This window comes from Nymphalis io, chromosome 16 (assembly GCF_905147045.1).
Source record: "Nymphalis io chromosome 16, ilAglIoxx1.1, whole genome shotgun sequence".
NCBI lineage: Eukaryota > Metazoa > Arthropoda > Insecta > Lepidoptera > Nymphalidae > Nymphalis > Nymphalis io.
The window spans coordinates 6415407-6437483 of record NC_065903.1 but is presented as its reverse complement, the minus strand read 5'-3'; the positions used below and the strand labels follow the sequence as shown (position 1 = coordinate 6437483).

Here is a 22077-nt window from a genome sequence, read left to right as displayed (position 1 = left end):
AATTATAAAATCAAATTATCTTTGTGACGCAGAGAACAGGATCATAGCGTCGAAGTATAATTAGATAATAATTATTTAATATAAATAGCCAAAAGGACTGTTTTTCTTTATTACTTTAAAAAAAAATCCAAAATTCAATGGCAGGAAAAGGCACTGATCGTAGAGGCAAAACAAAAGAGATTAAATCTACCGCAAACGATTTGGGAGAAAACTTGGCCGCCTTTACATTACCAGATAGTCTACCGTGTTCAGAAATAGAGTTCCCAATATTAATTAAAAAGACCAATAAAGCCAATTGGACAGAAATTCTTGAAGAGAGTAACAGAAATCTAAAAGACATCGAAAATTATGTAGAAAGCATGAAAGAACCACTCGAGAAACCTCCTTTTCTTAGTTAGTTCCATTACATTTTGGTTGCTTACTAATATATTAAATATTGCTGATAAATATTTGGGACTACCTGGAGCGGGTGCATAAGAATAAAAATTAAAAAACCAACGGTGCCCACTTCCTCACTTCGGTTCCAGCCGAAGTCACGAGATCAATTGCCCGTATTACCATGACGCTCGAACTGTTATACCGCCTTTGCAAGCCCAGGGGTAGGAGGGTGCCATCTCCCGCATCGATTCCCGCTACAAGTACCTATAGAGATAACCGTTGCCGCTCTTCTCTTTTCCACCTGAAACCGGTACTTATAGTTAATATACACTTCAGCGAGCATTGCTCGCAAGAAGCCGCTGTAGGCTACAGACATACAATTGAAACAAACTTAGTTTAAAGTAGATTCTCTAGATTGTGGGGAAAATTTTATTCTCCTGGTAGAGATATCTAGTGAAATATGTTATACTTCTGCAATTAAATTTAATATTATGTTATTATGCATATTATTCAAAATTACTAAACATAAAGTAAAATATTACATAAAAAAAATAAAGACAGGCAAATGGATTGCAGGCTCTTTATACCTGGGCCTACAAGACAACGGCCCTGGGGCCCAGCCAGCCGAGAGGAAAAAAGCCCAAAAATAATATAATTTTACTCTAATGGTCAAAGTGCCTTAGATGAAAATTATCTTTTTATTATTACTATTTTTTTCAGAAAGTGAATATGATTATATAAAAGACAAAATTTTTATTTATCTAATACCTGCGTTGGAGGAAACTCTTTACAAAGCAGAGCTCTGGGACGCTTTAAAGAGCCAAAAGTGTTTCTTTAATGGCATCGATCACATAGCACAGGTACCTACGTAGTATATCTTAAGTCGAACAAGTTTATCTTTATATAGATAAACGAACCAATTATTGCAATAATAATTTAAATAGTCTCTACATCAATATATTTATACATAATAAAAAATAAAAAAAGATTTATGCAACGTGACCACTCCTTGAGAAAACTAAAACCTTATAAGTCATGTTTAATTGAATATTACTTACATAGCAATAAACAACGAAGTGTTCAACGCTTATATTTAAACTGTTACTGACTTCGATGATAAAACAATGCATTAACATACTCCCAAGTCCTGGTCTACAAGAGCGCCTGCCCCAGAAAAGTCACCAAAAATGGTCCTCGGTACATTTTTTGCAACATAATGTAATTGATATTTTATGTTAACACAAACAAAATATACGTGTTTAAAACCGAATGCAAAATTATATACATATATACAAATCTCAAAATACTGCGTAGAGAAAATATGAAATTAAAACGTAGATAATAATACAATACGTCGTACAACACTCATAATATTATACTAGCTGTGCCCGAGTTTTCACCCGCGAATAACTTAAAAAAGATCAGTCTTATAATATTTCAGTATATACAATATTTTTAGTTTTATTTTCGTGAGATATTAGTATTTATTGTTTTATGCCGCACCAGGATCTAGATAGGGCAACATACAATTGGCCATGAGAAAAACCTAACTCCCTTAAATCTATTCCGACATACTTGAATGTCTTTCCCTGTTTTTTATTTATTGTGACTGACAAACGATACCTTCACAGGAAATTGTTTCCTTTTCAAACGAAAGCGTTAATCTGTTTTATTTTTAAATAAGTACCTTTTTTCAACTAACCGACTAGCTGGTGCATTTTTTGGGAAATGCTGCTGGTATTATTGTAACCATTCCACGCGCCACGGTCACGATTTGTACAGTGACCATTTTTTTTAATTTTTATTTGTATATAGGTATTTAAAGCTTTACTTCACTTATCACACTAACCGACTAAGCATAAATTTAACAAAACCATGAAAAAATATATATATGCGACAATGAAACGAAATACCTACCTAATCTATAAACTTTAACTTACAAACCGAAAACAAATATATATTTATGAGTACTTTCAAAAGGGTAGGGTACCCAACAACCTTTTGTTGAACTATGTCAAAACTATAAAAAGTACTAAAAACTATCTGTGGTGTTATCTCAATATACCTATGTTTTATAAGAATTAATCCCATGTTAAAATGAACGACTGCTAATATTACATTATTTTAAAACAAATTTGATTACCATACAAAAGGTAAAAGATAGACATATATATATATATATATTTATATATATATATATATATATATATATATATATATATATATATATATATATATATATGTCTTAATACTTTATTAATTAAATATATTTTACAAAAAAAAAAGACCTCCCGTACAAAACGCCAATTTCATATGTGTTGTATTAAAGAAATAAAGTTAGTTGTCAAAGAGGTGATATCTATAATTTACAACATGGAGGCAGCGGTTTTGTTAAATATTAATTATTAATATTTAAAATGTAAGAAGTGCGCTACATTTATAAAAGAAACTTGAAAAAAGAATTACTTATTTTCGAGGAAATGTGATTGACTATTATAAGGCAAGATATATTTTTTTTATTCAAAATTATTCAACACGCGCGACCGCCATCTGAACTAAAAATGGACGGCGGAGGTCCCGTCAGCCGGGCTGATGCATGGAAAAAATGGAAGCAATATATTTTACTATTTTTGAAAGCTTCAGGAGTAGATGCAGAATCAATGACTGTTCAAGCCAGTCTATTGATAAATCTCATAGGCTGAGACGGATTTGACATATATCAAAGTATCATATATCTCATAATCAAGAAAATGATCGTGATGATGTAAATGTTTTATTAAAAAAGTTTGATAGCCAATTTAATGTTAAATCAAATGTCACAATGATGAGATAAAAAATTTTTCTCACGAAACCGAACGAAAGGATTGGCGAGTCAATTCAAGAATATGTTACAGCGCTGCGCCTTCTAAGTAAAAGTTGTGAATTCTTGACATTAGAAGAGGTTTTGGTCAAAGATCGAATTGTATGCGGTGTTCATCAAATTACGGTTAGGGATCGTTTACTAAGATGCGATGAGTAAAAAGCGATAAAGATTTGTCAGGCAGAAGAAATATCAAAGGAAAGTAACCGTCAAATGAGCAAGTAAGAGTGGTGTCGGGGGCACCGCGTACGTCGATAGCGTCAAATTGAGAGGTCGCAGCCAAGGTGCAGTTCCGGATTGGAGGGCTCGAGCGCAGACTAGTAAGACTTCTAGCACTTCAGGTTCGGGACGCCAAAGTTTACGTAACATTAATGCGGGTAAAAGGCCTTGTTCAGGATGTGGTTATAAACAATGTGATATAAACGGTGAGTGTCCGGCACTATATCTTCGGTGTTTTTCTTGCGGTAATCAAGGACACGTTGCGCATATGTGTAAGTTGTGTCTTTTTTCAAACAGTGCTAATAATAAGGTCAAGCATGTATATGAAATTGAAGATGACAATAATTCTAGTAATACCAAATCTACCGATGATAATTTTTTAATTTCTGTTATAGCAGGTAAAAAAAATACTTCAGATTACTGGTGTCAGGAACTTATTTCTTTATACGGAAAGGAAAATTTTAAATTGGATACAGGAGCTGATTACAACGCTATGTCTTATCGTAGATTTAAGGAGTTAGTTTTAATGATAATATTATAATTAAAAAAGAAGTACCTTTAGTATCGTATACACAAAACACGATACCAATAAAAGGAATTTGCTTTATGCCTTGGTCATATAAAAATGTGACATATACATTAAAATTTGCAATAGCTGACATGGAATGTAATAGCGTGCTGGGTCAGAAATCATGTGAGATTTTAGGCTTAGTGAAACGTATAAGAACAATTGAAATATCGAATTTTAATGATGTCTTTGAAGGATTAGGATGTTTACCGGGGAAGTATCATATAGTTGTTGATCAATCCGTTTCGCCTGTTATATCGGCATCCAGAAAAATTCCTCATGGCTTACAAGATCGATTAAGAGAGGAGTTGGAAAAAATGATTCAGTTAGGTGTTACAAGGAAAGTTTCATATCCCACTCAATGGGTTCATCCATTGGTACTTATAGCAAAGAAAAATAATGGTATTCGTATTTGCTTAGATCCACGGGAACTGAACAAAGCAGTGCAGCGTTCTCATTTCCAACTTCCGACTGTATCCAAACTGGCGTCGAAGCTGCACGGGGCTAGGTTTTATTCCGTGCTAGACGCCACCTCTGGTTTTTGGCGTTGGACGATGAGAGTGTAGATTTGTGCACGTTTAGCGCTCCTTTTGGTAGATACCAATTTCTTCGTCTTCCCTTTGGTATCAATTGTGCATCAGAAGTGTTTCATGGTAAGTTAAGACAATTTTTAGAAGATCTTGACGGAGTAGAAAGTTATATTGATAATGTTATTGTTTGGGGTGAAACAAGAGAGATTCACGATAGGCGTTTAAAGGCATTATTAGAGAGAGCTAGGGAAATTAATTTGAAGTTTACTAAGGATAAATGTAGATTTTGTGTGGACGAAGTTAAATATTTAGGACACGTTTTTAATGCCAAGGGCATAAGTCCGGATAGTGATAAAATCAAAGCGATTAAGGAGATGCAAATACCAAAAGATAGAAAAGATTTAGAAAGATTTTTAGGTGTAGTTAAGTATCTATCTAAATTTATTCCCAATTACTCGGAGTTAGCTATTCCTCTGACAAATCTTTTGAAAAAAGATAACCAGTGGCGTTGGGAAGAAAGCGAATGTTTTGCATTTGAACGATTAAAAGAAGTAGTCACGTGTGCTGGTGTTTTGGTGCTTTATAACCCATGTCAGCCCGTTGTAATGTCAGTAGACGCGTCATGTAATGCCTTAGGAGCTGTACTGCAGGGTGGTCGCCCTGTAGAATATGCCTCTCGAACGCTTACTGACGCACAAAAAAGGTACGCACAAATCGAAAAAGAAATGTTGGCGATCGTTTTCGCATGTGAGCGTTTTCATCAATATGTTTATGATCAAAAAGACGTAGTTGTGAAATCTGATCATAAACCATTAGAAAGTATTTTTAAAAAACCTTTAATGTCTGTCCCAGCAAGATTGCAGCATATGCTGTTACGAATTCAAGGCTATGATTTAGTTGTTACGTACGTTCCTGGAAAGTATATATATATTGCTGACATGTTGTCCCGAGCAGCACTTCCAGAACGTTATAGTGATGAGGTTCATAATAATATTGTATATCAATTACAAATGATGGTTGGAAATATACCGATGTCTAATGACAAGTTAAGTTTTGTAAAAAGGGAAACTAAAAACGATCCAGAATTGCAAATATTATTAAATTACATTAATTCGGGATGGTCAAGTCATAAATATACTGTTTCTAATGAAGTTAAATCGTATTGGTCTTTGAAAGATGAATTGTATGCTGTAGATGGAGTCTTGTTTAGAGGTTACGTGGTATTAGTACCGTGTGCATTGAGGAATGACATGTTAAAGATTGTCCACGAAGGACATTTAGGCATCGATCGTTGTAAAAGGCGAGCGAGGCAAGTTATCATTGTAAAATGTGAGCGAGGCAAGTTATTTTTTGGCCTAGTATGTCTCGTGATGTTGAGCAGTATGTAAGGCGTTGTCGTACCTGTCAAGAACACACAAACGCACCTTCAAAAGAACCCATGCTACCGATAGATATTCCTGAACTCCCTTGGGCTAAAATAGGGTCAGACATTTTTGAATTTCGTAAAAAATATTACCTTATAGTAATAGATTATTATTCCAACTTTGTAGAAGTTTGTCAATTCAATAATGTTACATCTGTTACCGTTATAGATGATATGAAAGAAATATTTGCGAGACATGGTATTCCTAGCGTTTTGATAACTGATAATGGCACGCAGTATTGTAGTAGAGAATTTAAAAAGTTTGCTTTTGAATGGGGATTTGATCACGTTACCTCTTCTCCGAACTATGCACAATCGAATGGGAAAAGTGAACGCACGGTGCAAATTATTAACAATATCTTAAGAAAATCACTCTCAAGTAATGGAGATTTTTTTTAGCACTTCTTAATTACTGAAATACACAAAAGCAAAAAATACAAAATAAAGCTAAAATGTATTATGATCAACGTTGTAAAACTACCGATTTTAAACGAAGGTGACTCTGTTATTTGTATTGATGGAAAATATAGGTATAATAGAACTAAAGTGGTCGGGCATGCTAATGCTCCTAGATCATATATTGTGCAAACTGATATAGGCCCTAAGCTTAGACGAAATCGTCGTCATTTAATAAAATGTAAATCTAATATAAACCTTGTTAACGACAACAGTTTAGTGTTTAGTGACGCCAACGAGTATGTTAGTTCATCAGAAAATTTGCCTGTGCCTGAAGATTTGAATATTTCAAATGATAATTGCATTGAAAAACCTACATCCCCTAGACCTTTTCGTAGAGCCAAAGAAATTGCTAAGCAACGTCTGACTCAGAATATATCTAAATAAATTATTTGTTTTAGGTCAAGAAATGTGTTGATATTTTTCTCTTCATCTATTGTTATATTTAATTTAATTAAAAGGGGGAAGGTTTTGGTTATAGTTATATTAATTAGTAATATAAATTATTTTAGTACTTAAGTTTTTGTTATGTTTATTTTTAATTTTAATTAACTAAAAAAGGGAAGATGTTGTGATAAAGAAATAAAGTTAGTTGTCAAAGAGGTGATGTCTATAATTTACAACAATATGTTCCTTATAAAAATTGCATTATATAAAATAGGGTTCATCTTATGCTGGTACACATCGGTATGCGTGGGCGCGTTAACCGATGTGTATCAGCATAAGATGAACCCTATTTCATATAATGTAATTTTTATAAGGAACATATGAAATTGGCGTTTTGTACGGGAGGAATATAGTCTTTTTTTTGTAAAATATATTTAATTAATCAAAGTATGCCTTTGTTATGCGCGAATGTCTTTTCATCATTCATACAATGCTGTTCGCGCCATTTATGCATAAACGGTCCCACATGCAAATACTCGCGCAAACATTATTAATATATGTAACATTATTTAACAAATAAGTTCAACAGATACTTTGGAACAATAACCCGCGTAATCCAGAACGGAAGCTGAATAATTTACATTTATTCAACATGCCCTGGGTTCGTGAGCATCTTAAGAAAAAGTAAGAAAAACCTATTACTTATTATTAAGTTTCAATGTAAAAATATAAGCTATAGCTAGAATGATTACTACTGTGTTTACAAAATTCATTAAAAGTGGGACAATTGTAATGTATTGAATTTTCTAAATCAGACCCCGGCCTTATTACCCTAAGTCTTGGCTATGGTCAGAAGAATATGCAGCTACATTAATACAAAAAACTGTTCGGCAATATTTCGTACAACGTGAAGAGGAGGTGCAAGAGATGCGTGACTTCTGGAAGGTGAAAATATATTATTAATATCAATATTTTAATTGTGTACCTATGTAGATGTTAGTTTAGTTAGTCTAATCATTTGTCAACTGTTACTGGTGGTAGAGTTTTGTGCAAGCTCGTCTGAGTAGGTACCACCCACTCATCAGATATTCTACCGCAAAACAGCAGTACATGGTATTGCTGTGTTCCGGTTTGAAGGGTGAGTGAGCCAGTGTAATTACAGGCACAAGGGACATAACATCTTAGTTTCCAACGTTAGTGGCGCATTGGTAATGTAACCGATGGTTAACATTTCTTACAATGCCAATGGCTATTGGCGTTGGTGACCACTTACCATCAGGTGGCCCATATGCTCGTCCACCTTCCTATCTAAAAAAATTGATTGTACACACTGTATAGCGTAATACTATAAGATTTTATAAAGAAGAGTGATCGAAATATCTTTTGCAAAAACAATTTTGAAACAGAAAAACAGAAAGGATATCATATTTTAGAAACAGAGCAGTCCATACTTTCAGGATGGTTTTTAACAGATCCATCACTACTGGAGTTGTTTGTTAACTTTATCCGGAAAACTGCACTGTGTAAACTCACTCCTCGCATACGTCGTAATCAGTAAATAACCTATCAGATAAAACGTCGGATCTGGAATACTGTCGTGTATCAATTCTTCAATTGTCATCGTCAAAAAATAATATATACGATGAAACTTATCAGTAAAACGATCTGTCGTGTTAATGTAGCCTAACCTACCACAGATAAATAATACCTTCGCTATAAGTTAATGTCACTCCTAACACTCTGCCCTGTACTCATAATCAGTACCAAAAAATAAATAAAAAACAATATTTACTTTACAGAAACTGGATATTGAACAAGGTCGCCCAGATTTAGAAACAAATCCATACTTGGCCAAAAAGTTTGCCTCACAACAAGGAATACATAAAATTTAATGTATGTTATGTAATGAAACTAGTTCTGAGCTAATATATTTTATTAAACTAATAATTATTAAACGTACTTAATAGTTTTATGTAACATAAAAACCTTGCATGTTTTTACAAATTTATTATTGTAGCTGTACACCCTCATACAGGGAGGGACTCACTGGTTTTCCAAGAGCCATAGTAAACTGCACTGTGGGTTTTTCGTCACCTTTAGCAATTCTGTGTACTCGGTTTGGACTATGATTGTATGCTATGGGCATAACAAATTCCTTTATGATCTGTAATGAAAATAGATTAAAATTTAAGTCCAAAGGTCTACTTCAAGTATGTAATCGTAAAAGTAGTTCATACACAATAAGCGGTTTTGAAAAATGCAAATGCAATATTAACATTAAAGATAATTATTATAATACTGTTTCACTGGTTTGGTGCAAACTCGTCTGGGTAGGTACCACCCACTCATCAGATATTCTACTGCAAATCAGCAATACTTAATATTTTGTGTTCCGCTTTAAAGGGTGAGTGAGCCAGTGTAATTACAGGCATGAGGGACATAAAATCTTAGTTCCCAAGGTTGGTGGCGCATTGGCTATGTAAGCGATGGTTGACATTTCTTACAAGAGTGGGTCTCGCTCAATTTTGACAAAATTATTTTAAATCAAATTTTAACACGTAATTGTTTATATTTGTATACAAAGAAAAATTTAACAGAAAATATAAATATTGGCAAAATGTTTTCAGCATCTAAGATTAAACTTAAAATTTAGCAACAAAATAAACCACTGGGTCATCTAATTTATGGTCATCAAGACTCTTAGACATAGGTTTGTAGGAAATAGCAACCATCCCTGACATCATCAATCCACCACCAAACTTGAGGAAGATCTTAAGTCCCTTGTGTCTGTACACTGTTACACTGGCAACCAGAACACAACAGTACCAAATATTGTAGATTGGAATTAGAATATTTGATGAGTAGGTGATACCTACCCAGACAGGCTTAACAAAACCTAACTATATATATGAAATACAGTAAAAAATAGAATCACATAGAGCATAATAAAACTAAAACAAAATCAACATAGTCAAATAAACATAGTTGCTTCCACTAATTTTATGCTAAAAACATATGGTTACATACCTGAAGAACAATATTATATAAATAATCAAATATTTATATAAATAATCAAAATCTATCTATTTTTTCTTGAATAACAGTTTCATAAAACATCATATACATCAAACATATAACTTACTTTTGTGCAGTCAATTAAAAATTAATGTCTTTATTTGACACATACCAACATTTTATTGAGTTGCAAGATATGTATGAACTTTAAGCAAAATTAACCTACATTAAATAAAATGTTTAAGGAAAAATACCAATAAATCAATATCACCTCTAATCCCTTTTTTTCATGATCTTTTACTATAAATTTCTTCATCAGTGGTGGCATTTCAATAGAATTAGGTAAAATAACTTCAGGTAAACTTTCATATATTTTAGCTGATTCTAATAATTTAGCTTCTTCATCTTTTGGAATAAGATTATAATCGGGCTTATATGATGTTCTGTAGATTTCAGTTAAGTTGGGAAGTTTTTTGCCTCTAAAAGTTTTTTCAACCCAAACACGAACTCTTCGCCTTTCCTGAAAAATATTTTTTACTTTGTTATAATTAACAGAGAATTTCAAATATTTAATTTATAAATCAATTCTTAAATTAAATGAAATAATCTTGATATGACAAAACACAATATGCTTTACAGGTATTTTTTCAATTGCCAGTTAAATTTTAGTTAAAATTGAGAAGTATTAACATTTTGAGTTAATATTGTTAATATTGAGAAGTATTAACATTTTGAGTTGATATTTGTTAAGCTTCAATTGAATTAAGTTAAAGTTTAAAAAAAATAGTTTTAGTGGTTAGCTTAACTTGATGGTGTGGACTGTGATGGTTGCTTAAAATGAATGATTAAATAAGCTTTCAAAGCTTCACTGAGTTCTGTATGTTATACTTGTTTTGCTTATAATAAAAAATACAGTTTTTTTAATAAAAGGAAAAATAAAAACATAATTCACAAAAAAATAATACATACTTCGTCTGGACACGTTTCTACTTTTATAATTTTCATGAAACTAGGCTCGGAGTAACGTTGAAAAACGGATCGCACAATTATTCTTCCTACACCATTATTTTTAAGACTTCCAACTATTTCCCACAGTGTCTTTCCTTTAAAATTTGTCGTCCTTCCCACATATGTAATAACTGGCGATGTCATTTCTATTTCTTAATAATAATATAAATAGTTTAAAAAATACAGAAGATAAATTATGAAGTATGTTTAACTATATAAATTATCGCTTAAATTAGTAAAATTGTACGCTGGAATTAATGAATATTAACACTTGACATGTCGATTTTTCGACACTCGATGGAAGTCGACAGTTGCGATTTTTTTGTTTTACTTGGTGATAAGGTGTAACACCATACAGCCAACTGCTAAGAAAGGATATGTTTCAGTTTTGTGTGGAGCTTTAGACTAAAAATAAAGTGTCAGTATCTCTGTCATATGTAATGATCTACGAAGACGAACTTAGCTGACAGTCTCTTTTCAAAGGTCGATGTCTAATATTTATTAACGGGCACTATAAATAGTTTTTCTTAATTTATTTATTATTCGATTACTTTTATTTTTTATCACTTTATGTTTTTATACTTATGTTTTAAGCAGGTATTATATTTTCTATAATTTTACGTTGTTTTAGTACGACAAGTATCTTATGGCCTTAACTTTAAGCTTAAGGCTTACCAGTTAATAAAATTTCCTTAGTTGTTATTCCTTACTATTAAGTAATATATCAATATTTACTATCGAGCTTTATCAAATTGATGGTAAATCGGGAATAATAATGCAATTAATGTATATTATATATTAAATACATTATGCTGAACCAAATAAAATACCTTCACAAAATATGCCCGTTCATAAAATTTAATCCAACTATTATTGTGGGTGAGAGTATAAGATTTCTAATTGTTATTAAACATATCTCTTATTTGTTGTAGTAGCAATTGATAGTAAAAATTGACAAAATTTCGACCTTAATTCCGATTCACGCGTTGGAATATCGTTATTGGACTAAAAATTTTTCTTTTGTATAAACACGTACAAAATACAGAATAAATTAACAACCACAATGACATTACGATTGCAGTTGACAACTTCATAAAATAAATAGGGAAACTAAAGATGAGTAATTAATCTTGATTTTTGATTATATTTTGATTGTGATGTTACCATGTCCAAAAGAGTGAGAAAGATAGATTTTTAACATAATATTTCATAATCATTTTAATTACAAATTAATATTTCATATATTATTTACAGCTACAGAATATATATTAAATACAAAAAAAAACCTCTTCCTCGAGGAAGGTCGACCTTATATGCATTGCTAATACCTCTAAAAACACATATCATGTGTGACATTTGTACCTATGAATTTATGAGTATTTGATGTGTCGTGTGACGTGTCGGTTAAAAACGTTTTTATGACAGGTCCTCGTGTTGGCGACACAGAAAATATTCTTGGTTATTCCTTCATCCTTTGCTTTAATATTAAAGTAATTTTTTGTTAAAAGAACTAATTTTCGTTAGGATAGTTATTAATTATGTTATTTTCATCGTCTCTTTACTAGGGGTAGCAAAACTTCTACTACTATTACTACAAAAATGTGGTTAAATTTATTAATACTTTTACAGGAACCAAAAAACGTATAAACTCTTTTAACATGCTTCCATAGGGACTAAATATGACAAAATTAAATTAACATTCAATTGTAAACTTTTAATTATATAAACAATTTATACTCAACTTATGTAGATATTATTAAAATTTAATCAGTTATTAGCACAGAGTATTTAAAACATTTTATTCTCATATTGTTGGTTGTTATAAATTTTATTACAAATTAAAACAAATATTTTAAGGTTTGAAAAACATTATTGTATTCTTAGAATATAATATAATGCTTAAAACAAATCTATCCCTCACTAGTTGGTTCTCCAATCACATTTCTAATAGCATCAATATTAACCAAATCAGAGCTAGATGAAGAGATGCTTCGTAAACATCCAAAAGGAAAAAGTCTCCTTTTGTGACACTTTACTTTTTGTTTTCTCAAAGTAACGATTGCCTGTTAATAATGCATGAAGTTGTTGCCTGGAATAATATACCTGATAATAATAAATAACTAATATTCTTTGGTACTGACACTATAGGTTATTTGTTGTCATATCTCTGTATTATAAAAGAGATATAAACTATAGTCAAGAGAAATATTCTTAATTTCTATGGCGACAACCATAACATTATTGATATGTAGGCTATCATTAAGCAAACCAACTTATAGCAAAAGCAATTATTCATCATCATTCATCAATCATTGGTTTACCTTAATGTTTATTACCAGCCTGAATGGCGCCATAATTCACTGTTCCTTTTTTAAACAGTTGAGAGCGATAAAAAAAATATTTCAGTAATTAAGTTGAATAAGGGCATTGATATCATCTGCTAGCCTATAGACTGTAGAGTATCTATATAAAATAATTAAAATAATTTCAACGAATCAGTATTATTCTTTAGCTTGTATAGATAAATGAGCTTAAAACAAAAAAAAAAAAACAAATATTCTTAAAAAATCAACTTCAATTTATTTTCAATTTCTTATTTAATTTATGGAATTTATGCAATACAAATGTTTTTAAAATAGAACTAGTATCGTTAGCAGGTTTTTAATTTAAATGCAGAGTTTATTAGTAACAATGTCATGGAGAAGTACCAACAATATTTAATGAATTCATTGCTTTTTATTGAAACATTACAATTTTTGTTTTTGTCTCATTAATTTTACTAATATTTTGTATGGATTTCATCCCAATTACATTTAAATTTTCTGAAATAATAATTCTCAGGCAAGTTTAGGCATTTAAAACAATCTAACAGATTACAACAAAATTACACTGCTTTACTAACTTAAAATAGATATCGACTAAAAGCCATGACATTGAAATTCTAGGTGTTTCTTTATTATTCTTTATAATTAACACAAACAACAAAACAAATTGGTATTAAGAAAATTATGAAGTGTCTCTACAATTGAATGAATTAACATAAACAATTAACCGATTAATTCAAAATCAAATTGTCATCAATCACCTTTGGTGAAATTATCCGTATACTTTGACTAAGTTAGGATTTAAGTGCATTGTATGCATAGAATGCACACAAATTAGAAGCACTAAATTAAAGGACTCTGCAATTTGAGAGACAATTCCTGGACAAGTGCAGAAAAGAATATGTTTATATTTTTCATTATTACGTTCTGCATTTTGCCCAGCCCTAAATTAAGAAGCTATTCTTCTTATAAGTGTTTCCATATTTCAAAGACACTGTCATAGTAACAATAATTAATTATTAATTAAACATTAAATTCATCTCTATATTGTTACTGGCAAGTGTTAGACATATGGAAACATGGTTATATTTTTCTACTGTTAAATATCTGTACAACAGTCACATTCCGTTGGCAAACAATTAAAATAAAATAAATAATTATTAATTTAGCTATAAATTGCCTAGTTACCAACTGGAATGGGCTTCGTGAACACGCGGGTGGCGAATAACAAGTCCATTCTTACATGAGGCCATTATAAATTTAAGTTAAAAAGGCCCACAAATACGCGTTATATTACACCTAACAATTTCAATAATAAATTACGACAAATATTTACATATTACCGCCGATATCCACAATTAAATAAGTAACTTAAATTAGAACAATAATTTAAGATAGTCGGGACATACTAGTAGGAATCAGTCATTCAGCGTCAAAACACTGATAATTGGGAACTGACATCGTCTTCTCGTGTCCTCCTTCTCCAATGCGGGGAGCGTCGACGTGAGCGTGTCATCGTGCGCTTTTGAAACATATGTGGCGCCTGCCGCTCCTGTCGCGGACAAAGCCAATGCTGCCAACCTGCGCTGACTCTTGCAAACTTAAAGGACCGTTTACCAATTTTTCTTAGGACACGAATCTTTCAAGGTCGTGTTAAGTTTCTCTGGATGATTTTCGTGCTCGAAATGAAGCCTAGTTTTATCCTAGAAGTGCACTCGCCGTGCGGAGAACGGGAGGAATGCGGGCGCGCAGCCCGACGTGGGCGCGACTCGGCTCGGCGGCCGCGCAATTGCCTAAGTCGTAACCCGTCCATATGTTCCGATGCGTACTTCATCGATTACTCTCCTCCATTCTAATGCAAAAGACAGTGGGTCTTCTAAATAATATGTACGATTTGGCTGTAACAAAAAAATATATTCATGAGGCAATTCACTTTCTTAACACATGACATAAAACAATATTTATTTTTCATAATTTTTATTATTTAAAAATCGCTTACCGTGTACACTAAAAATATTCTGAAGTTTTTGGCCTCGACGCGCAACTCCGGAGACCAAGGTATCTCTCCTTTAAGGACCATATTAACGGGGTCAACATAAAATAATCGTGGGCCTGTTGTTAAGAGTAACATACGACGTCTAGCGAATAAACCCTTCCTTTTTTCTACCAAACCTTGTTTCAGTATTAGTTCGCCATCCACAAATTGGTGCCATTTATTTTCTCGAGCTTGTATTTCAAGACGATGTCGTTTTTCTTCGGGACTAATATTTAAAATTCCTGTAAAAAAGAAAACAATCTATTACAATCATAAATAACAAAGGAAGAGAAAAAATATAGGGCAATATACATAATAATTGAGGTAAGACACAAATCTTACAAGCACAATGCACATAAAAGAGCCATTAATAAAAGTCAGTTATGAAGTAACTCATATAATGTCACCAGCTTGTGAGAACACAGGGTTATTGCAACGCTCCGGGAAATGACGTCATGTCTTTTACGGAACCGTAAATCAAGAACAATGTCTGTCCATTGGAATGTGAACACAGCTCTAACCAACAAAGTTGATTCACATATTTGATATTTCACAGGATCTTATAAAATGTTCGTCGTTAACCATTGTTTTGTTATTAAAATCAAAATTTATGTGAATTTTAATTGACTCGACTTTTACCTAACATTTCAACACTTATAATAATAATTACACGCTGTAATAGTTTAAAATTTATAATAGATCGGGAACAATTTGTTTAAGTAATGACCAATTTAAATTCTTACCTCTAGATGTGGACAAGTCGAATTCCCACAAGCGTAAAATTTGTCTTCCACCTAATCCAGGTTCTAAATGATCAGGCACTGTATATTTTTCTTCAAATGGCTCACCAGGTAAATACGGGCTTATCTTTGGTGGAGTTTGTTCCCAAATATTTTCCCAATCTATGCCTTCGAAAAAGGGATGTTGTCTGATACTTTCATAAGTATCACCTATGTCGCTAGCTCCAAGCCTCTTAGTATGATCTAAAACTAGAAGTTTTTCAACTAAATCCTTAGCTTCGGCTGGAAAACCTTCAGGAAACTCGTAATCCATTTTCAGAATTTTTTGAAATGTAAGAAATTCATTAGAAGCTCGGAAAGGAGGTAAACCAGATATCATTTGGTAAATAATACATCCCAATGCCCATAGATCTGATGCACGCGTATCTACACGATTTTGAAGAAGATCAGGGCTTACATATTGAGCTGTACCAACAAAACTTATTTTTCTTGATCTAACAGCTGAGTCTTGGTCTTCTGGCACGACTGGAGTGGGTGATCTAATTTTTTCAGGTTCTAGAATCTTTACTGTTCCAAAATCAGCAATTTGCAAATGCATGTTTTCGTCTAATAAAATATTTTCAGGCTTTAAATCACGATGAATAATTCCTTTAGAATGCATTCTTTCTAAAGCCAATAATAGTTCAGCAGCATAGAATTTAGCGACGTTTAGCTCAAAAGAGCCCACTTTATTAATATAATGTAAAAGTTCGCCATTCTTTGCATAAGATAGTACAAAGTATAATCTTTCTTCATCTTGAAACGTGCAGTAAAGTTTTACAAATCCGTGTGGAACAGTAAAAAGCATGTTTAAGGCATCTTTTTCGCGTTTTATGTACTGTACTTTTTGGTGACGCACGATGTGGCTTTTTTCACAAACTTTAACTGAAAATAAAAAAAATATGTTTATTATGTGTTAAAATTGAAGGTAACAAGAGGAAAAACAACATTTTCGATTAAAATTATGATATCGATGACGGACTTGAACTGGCATTTACGCTTAAGATGTTTGTGTACTTAAGTTTCTGCTACAACGTAATGAAGATGAATCGTAGCCTTATAATGATTCATAAAATATTTGTTTACGTCAATAAACACTTACTTGCATACTCCTTGCCAGTGTGAATATCTTTCGCCAAAAATACTGTACTGTAACAACCGTCGCCAATCAGCTTTCCAAAAATATAATCTTTTGCGGTCCGTTTAGTGTGTCTATATGCTTCTTTGGACGAATGCGTTGAGGTTGGGGTCTGAACAGGAGCAGCCGCTGCCTGGGAAGCTTGCATCTTAATCGGTGACTCAGTTGTAGATTCCGATATAGCAATTGGAGCCCGTACTTCCGTTGTGGTTTTGCCGGTAGGCTGCAAAAAATAAAAATATATTATTATCTAGTGGCGGTTATGCGCAATTAATAAATATTGGTTTTGTGTGGTAGACATTCATTAGGAAGTCATACAAATTACAGTCTTCAATGTCAACTACAAGATAAAAATGTCAATAAAAAAAATTGTGACAAGAAAAAGTTTTTATAGGCACACTTTTGGGACACACGCGTCACACAATCATCATAACATACCTGCCAAATATCTTACGCAAGTTATACTAGGAACTTAAATTGCACCTACATTTCGAATCATACAAATCTATTAAAACAGTTATTTCGTTTGAGATTAAAAAATTGCAAGTACGAAATTGTTGCAAATTGACGCACCAGCACATTAAGAGTTGAGTTTACAACTAAACGTCTGATGTATTCGAAACGCCGCCGCCACGTTCATTGGCCTCACCAACAGTTCGATGATCCAATTTCTAAAGTTTGCGGCCCAAGTTTTTTGTTCATCTGCTTATGAGGGCGTCAAACCAAACACTTGTTTCAATTAAATTCGGCCGGGATAAATAAAAAGATTTCTTTATAATTAAGGTATACAAATTCAAACAAAATAACCTCTATCATAAGTTATTACGAAGTATTGGGGGGGTAATGGGATTATTAAAGGTTTCATTTTCATTTCGTACGTATTCGCAACCGGAATTTTATACTAATTATTATGAAGAGTGTAGATTACACAATAACTTTTATTCAGGAGTAATTCCTTAATATTAAATTTGGCAGTGACGAATGACTTCACAGCAATTTGACAATTTATGTGCCGCATGAGTCACTGGAATTGGTTCATGTAGACCGCAAGTGTGTCTCGCATTCCGCGGCAACGTTCATACACCGCCGCAACGGTACTCCGAGCGCATTCCCATCGCAACGCATTCCGCGGCCCGCGCGCACCTACTCCATACTCGACCTCGATCCCCACTACTAAGACCCTCTACGTCGATGACCGCACCTACAAACACATTCATCAGCCAGTTCTCTCTTTCACATGACACACGCGGGTAAGGATTTCATGCAGCGTTTTCAGCAACGTCCCTACTATTGTTCAAAAACACGTATTCTTTTGGACTTAGAAAATTTCGTTGTGTTAATTAATAAATATCAAAGATGAAATGTTATTCTCATTAAGAAAAGATAATATACAGCAATACATCGTCACATATTACAGACATAATGCTCACGCTATCAATGAATGACTATCCTCATGACAAGAAATGTTATCTTTCTTTTATAGCTATAAACATCACATTTCAATTTACATACATGTATCTATAAACATTTAACAAAATGTACACAAACAGTTTTTTTTTTTGGTTTTTGTGATCACTATTTATTAAAATTATTTTATTTATTACTAATCTTTTTTTTATAAGTCAGGTTAAGATTTCAATAATGTATAAAAGACATAAATATATAAGCGATTATTATTGACTAATTGTAAATACTAATAATAAATAATAATTAAAACCTTATTAAGTCGTAATATATATTGACCATAAAATATATACATTTGTATTTTGTGACGAGCACCAACAGCATAATAACACAGATTACACTATCGAATAGGCTTGCACAGTCTATTCAGACTTTCAAATTCATTAAGTTTTGCATGTTAAATTACAATAAAATGGGGTTGCTCCATCGGTACCACATATTAGAAAATCCTACTTAGAAAGTCCTACTTTTTAAGAGCAAATATCTTTGCATAACGCCACATTGAAATATTAAATAGTAACCTTTCTTCACTATAAAATTTACTCTAAAACCAGATAAGCCAGAGTTAAGAGAATTTGCACACCAAGAAAAGAATACATTTTGTAATGTAGAATCTTGCAAACAAGGTGATGAATGCGGATCGTGAAGTGTTTGTAGTAGTAAACAAGATGATCACGCAGACTACGCGTGAACAAACAAGTGCCGTGTCAGTGCCGCGCCCGCCATCAATGTTTGCATCATACCGATCATACGCGGCGCGCTTGTCGCAACTAACAGTGCTGTCTATGTTATTGCACATAAAAATACAACGAGCGAAAGTATAAACAGACAGACGACACAGCGAAAGTTTTAACCGTTTATTTAAAATTTGCCACGTCGCGTTACAAAGTATCCAAATATTTTGAAATTCCTATTATATATACATTTTGAGAATGTTTACTTATCAAACAAGTCTTCGATATTATATAGTTACTTGTTTTAAAGGAGTGGGAAATTAGAAATAAAAAATAGTATTATTTAACCATAATATTATGTATATACAACATTTACAGAATGACAATTGCTAATTACTAAATTTTAATTACTATTATTGAAGCCGTTGACCTTACCTTTGATTTTGATGATGGCTGTTTCCCGCGCTTCGTGGAGCTTACGCCGAGTAGTTTAAGAATTCTGTTTGCTGCCTCGAGAAGTGTCGCACTACCCCTCGATCCCCTTTTTACTCTTATGGTCAATCCGCTCATTTCTATACTTCGCATACGTTATACCACACCACTGTTGTACTAATGTTCAAAACTATCCAAAACACGATCACAGTTCATGAAGCTTATTGTTTGTTTCTAAGACTTTACACACCATTAACTAATGTGGAATATTAAAAATGAAAAATACTAAGGAATGTAATAAATTTAAATAACTATAAATTTTATATTAAAATTTAATTCACTATTCTGTGTTAGCGCGCGTGAAAACGTCCAAACGATTCGACAGCGCGTTGCAGACTAAAGTAGTATCAAACACAGCGCTTGATGCAGGCGAGACATTGACTACGTCCTCCGCTCCGTAGACGGAATAATCGCACAGCCGCGGTACGTACGACGCGCTGTTTGTTACCGTAATGTGGAGCTCCCCTTCCCTCCTCTTCTCTTCCGCCACCGCCGCCACCCCACTTCTTAGGGCCTGCGCTGCGCTTCGTTTTGTAAAATACTAAAAACTGCATGATATGATTACATGCATAGTTCCTCGTGAGCTTTCTTTGGTAATCATAAAAGTAATATAAAAAATCAAAAATTAGGATGAATCCATTCATCTAATTTTGTATTTTAATTTACGTAATCAATAATAAAATAGCTTTCCGTGGACGTTCAAGCAGGACTCAATTCTTACATAAATATAAGAAACATAAAATTAACATGAACGAATACTTTCTGTATTGATATTCAAAGTTGTAATTTATGTGTTTTGGAAATTTGAGGGAGAATATTCGATGGCATTGACGCAGTATGGTGTGGTACGACAGGGGGTGAGTCAAGGGGAAAAGGGCGGAGGGTCGAATTTGAACGCGGGAAATGAGAACAAAATCAATAACGTTAAGATGTGCAGCAAGAGCGGAAAAGCAACGCGATTAAAGGCGATATCATAAAATCATATACAACCTTAAGATGTACATATGCGTGTATATGATTAATCAAAATTAAATCCTTTTCTCTCACTCTCTCTCTCATGTTTAAATGACGATTATATTATAGCGCAGGATAAAATATCTTAGAGTCATATCATGTTATTATTGGGTCGCATATAAGAAAAATAAAAATGATATCTTATCCTATAAAATAATCAGCCAAGCCAGCTGTTGCCGGCACGTGCTGGTCGATGTGTGCATGTTGGTCACATCTGCAAGACCCGATGCCTTCCTTTATATTATGAATCAACACGGAGGGCATAAAATGACTCGCTATTGCACTAATTCATTTTTTTAATTACATTTGTATATGTTTTATCCGCATATATATTCAAAAGCCAAAGGTGTATTTTTTATTTGTTTATGTTGGCCGTTCAACCCTAGAAATACAGAAAATATTTTGAATATGTATGTATATATTAATGCTTTTATAATCAACTGTTCGGTTTTGTGTATTAAGTTGTTGTTTGTTAAAATAGCACAACAAACAATGTTGAACTTGATACCACGTGTAACGAAAAATTTTACATGTTTATTTTCCACAGAAAATTGGATACATTGTTTAACTGGAGATCGACATTAAATACAATATTATTATATTTATTTATAATTTACTCCCAATAATATTAGATGGATGATTTTCTCTTTAAAATATTTTTTCGTAAATCAATTCAGATTGACACCTCAAATCTCGTACATGTTAAAGACGGTTGTTAAGAGGATGTTAATCTACTAAAAAAACAGAACAATTGTAGTAATTTTACATCTGTGCTTGTAGGTTGATAGATATTGTTGGAGGTTTATAAAAAAGCCAGGTGCGCCGACGATTTTTTGTACGATGGAGAGAGCTCACCAACCCCTGAGCCCCGAAGGCTTCGTTTAAAAATAAAAGGTGAATCGTGCAGTGAAGTCGCCATCTGGTACCATCTTATACGATTAAATAATCAAAATAAATACACACGGTGCAAGCTGCACGTTTTTTTAGCAAATAATATATCAAGCGGATGTTCGGTGCATTTCATTATCATTAATATCAACAATATATTTGTGATAACGATTTAAAATGTGGGCGTGCTTGGGTAGGTCAGTTCTACTTGATGAAACTGTTGGTCAAAATGTTCGATGAAATAATTTTAAATATATCTATCTAATAGAATTAATACTTAAACATTGTCATTAGTCGTAAATTTTATTACATATTATTATTATTTGTTGTATACAAAATTAATTAAACTTAAAGGCAAACAAAAATGTTGTTAATTTAAAAGCTGATTTATTTAATTTTAAATCAATCTTTTATATATTCCACCA

At 32.7% G+C, this 22077-nt stretch overlaps 3 protein-coding genes across 5 annotated transcripts in view; 1 reads left to right on the top strand and 2 right to left on the bottom strand.

Annotated features, from left to right (window-relative positions):
- Positions 1-137: 137 nt before the first annotated feature.
- On the top strand, positions 138-8713 carry LOC126774574 (IQ domain-containing protein K-like). Its single transcript, XM_050496148.1, has 5 exons — positions 138-393; positions 1099-1238; positions 7411-7505; positions 7637-7766; positions 8621-8713. The coding sequence occupies exons 1-5, from the start codon at positions 138-140 to the stop codon at positions 8711-8713; spliced, it is 714 nt and encodes a 237-aa protein (XP_050352105.1).
- Positions 8714-8740: 27 nt separating this feature from the next.
- Positions 8741-11192, bottom strand: LOC126774582 (uncharacterized). Its single transcript, XM_050496154.1, has 3 exons — positions 10806-11192; positions 10108-10356; positions 8741-8985 (listed from the first exon to the last, which is right to left on the bottom strand). Exons 1-3 carry the CDS (start codon positions 10986-10988, stop codon positions 8830-8832), a joined length of 588 nt encoding a protein of 195 aa, XP_050352111.1. The 5' UTR covers positions 10989-11192; the 3' UTR covers positions 8741-8829.
- A 2207-nt stretch (positions 11193-13399) lies between these two features.
- The window catches only part of LOC126774546 (3-phosphoinositide-dependent protein kinase 1), a 68943-nt gene continuing 60265 nt past the window's right edge, over positions 13400-22077 (bottom strand). Inside the window, exons 1-6 of one of the 3 annotated variants that reach the window (XR_007669823.1) lie at positions 19694-20166; positions 17085-17343; positions 15947-16867; positions 15168-15445; positions 13930-15066; positions 13400-13861 (exon numbers count right to left, since the gene is read on the bottom strand). Coding sequence is in view for 2 of the 3 variants with exons in the window: in XM_050496114.1 (XP_050352071.1) it covers positions 14962-15066; positions 15168-15445; positions 15947-16867; positions 17085-17343; positions 19694-19843 (1713 nt within the window). In the remaining variant the exon portion in view is untranslated. Of the gene's footprint in view, positions 15067-15167; positions 15446-15946; positions 16868-17084; positions 17344-19693; positions 20167-22077 lie in introns of those variants that run through there. The other 2 variants (XM_050496114.1, XM_050496115.1) reach the window with 2 other exon arrangements.

What these genes read in the sequence shown, in the direction of transcription:
- LOC126774574 (XM_050496148.1), top strand. Translation starts at nt 138, where the DNA reads ATGGCAGGAAAAGGCACTGATCGTAGAGGCAAAACAAAAGAGATTAAA. An exon ending in CGAGAAACCTCCTTTTCTTA is followed by an intron (nt 394 to 1,098) that starts GTTAGTTCCATT and finishes TATTTTTTTCAG; the next exon opens with AAAGTGAATATGATTATATA. An exon ending in CGTGAGCATCTTAAGAAAAA is followed by an intron (nt 7,506 to 7,636) that starts GTAAGAAAAACC and finishes TTTCTAAATCAG; the next exon opens with ACCCCGGCCTTATTACCCTA.
- LOC126774582 (XM_050496154.1), bottom strand. Translation starts at nt 10,988, where the DNA reads ATGACATCGCCAGTTATTACATATGTGGGAAGGACGACAAATTTTAAA. An exon ending in TAGAAACGTGTCCAGACGAA is followed by an intron (nt 10,357 to 10,805) that starts GTATGTATTATT and finishes AATATTTTTCAG; the next exon opens with GAAAGGCGAAGAGTTCGTGT. An exon ending in ATGAAAAAAAGGGATTAGAG is followed by an intron (nt 8,986 to 10,107) that starts GTGATATTGATT and finishes TTTTCATTACAG; the next exon opens with ATCATAAAGGAATTTGTTAT.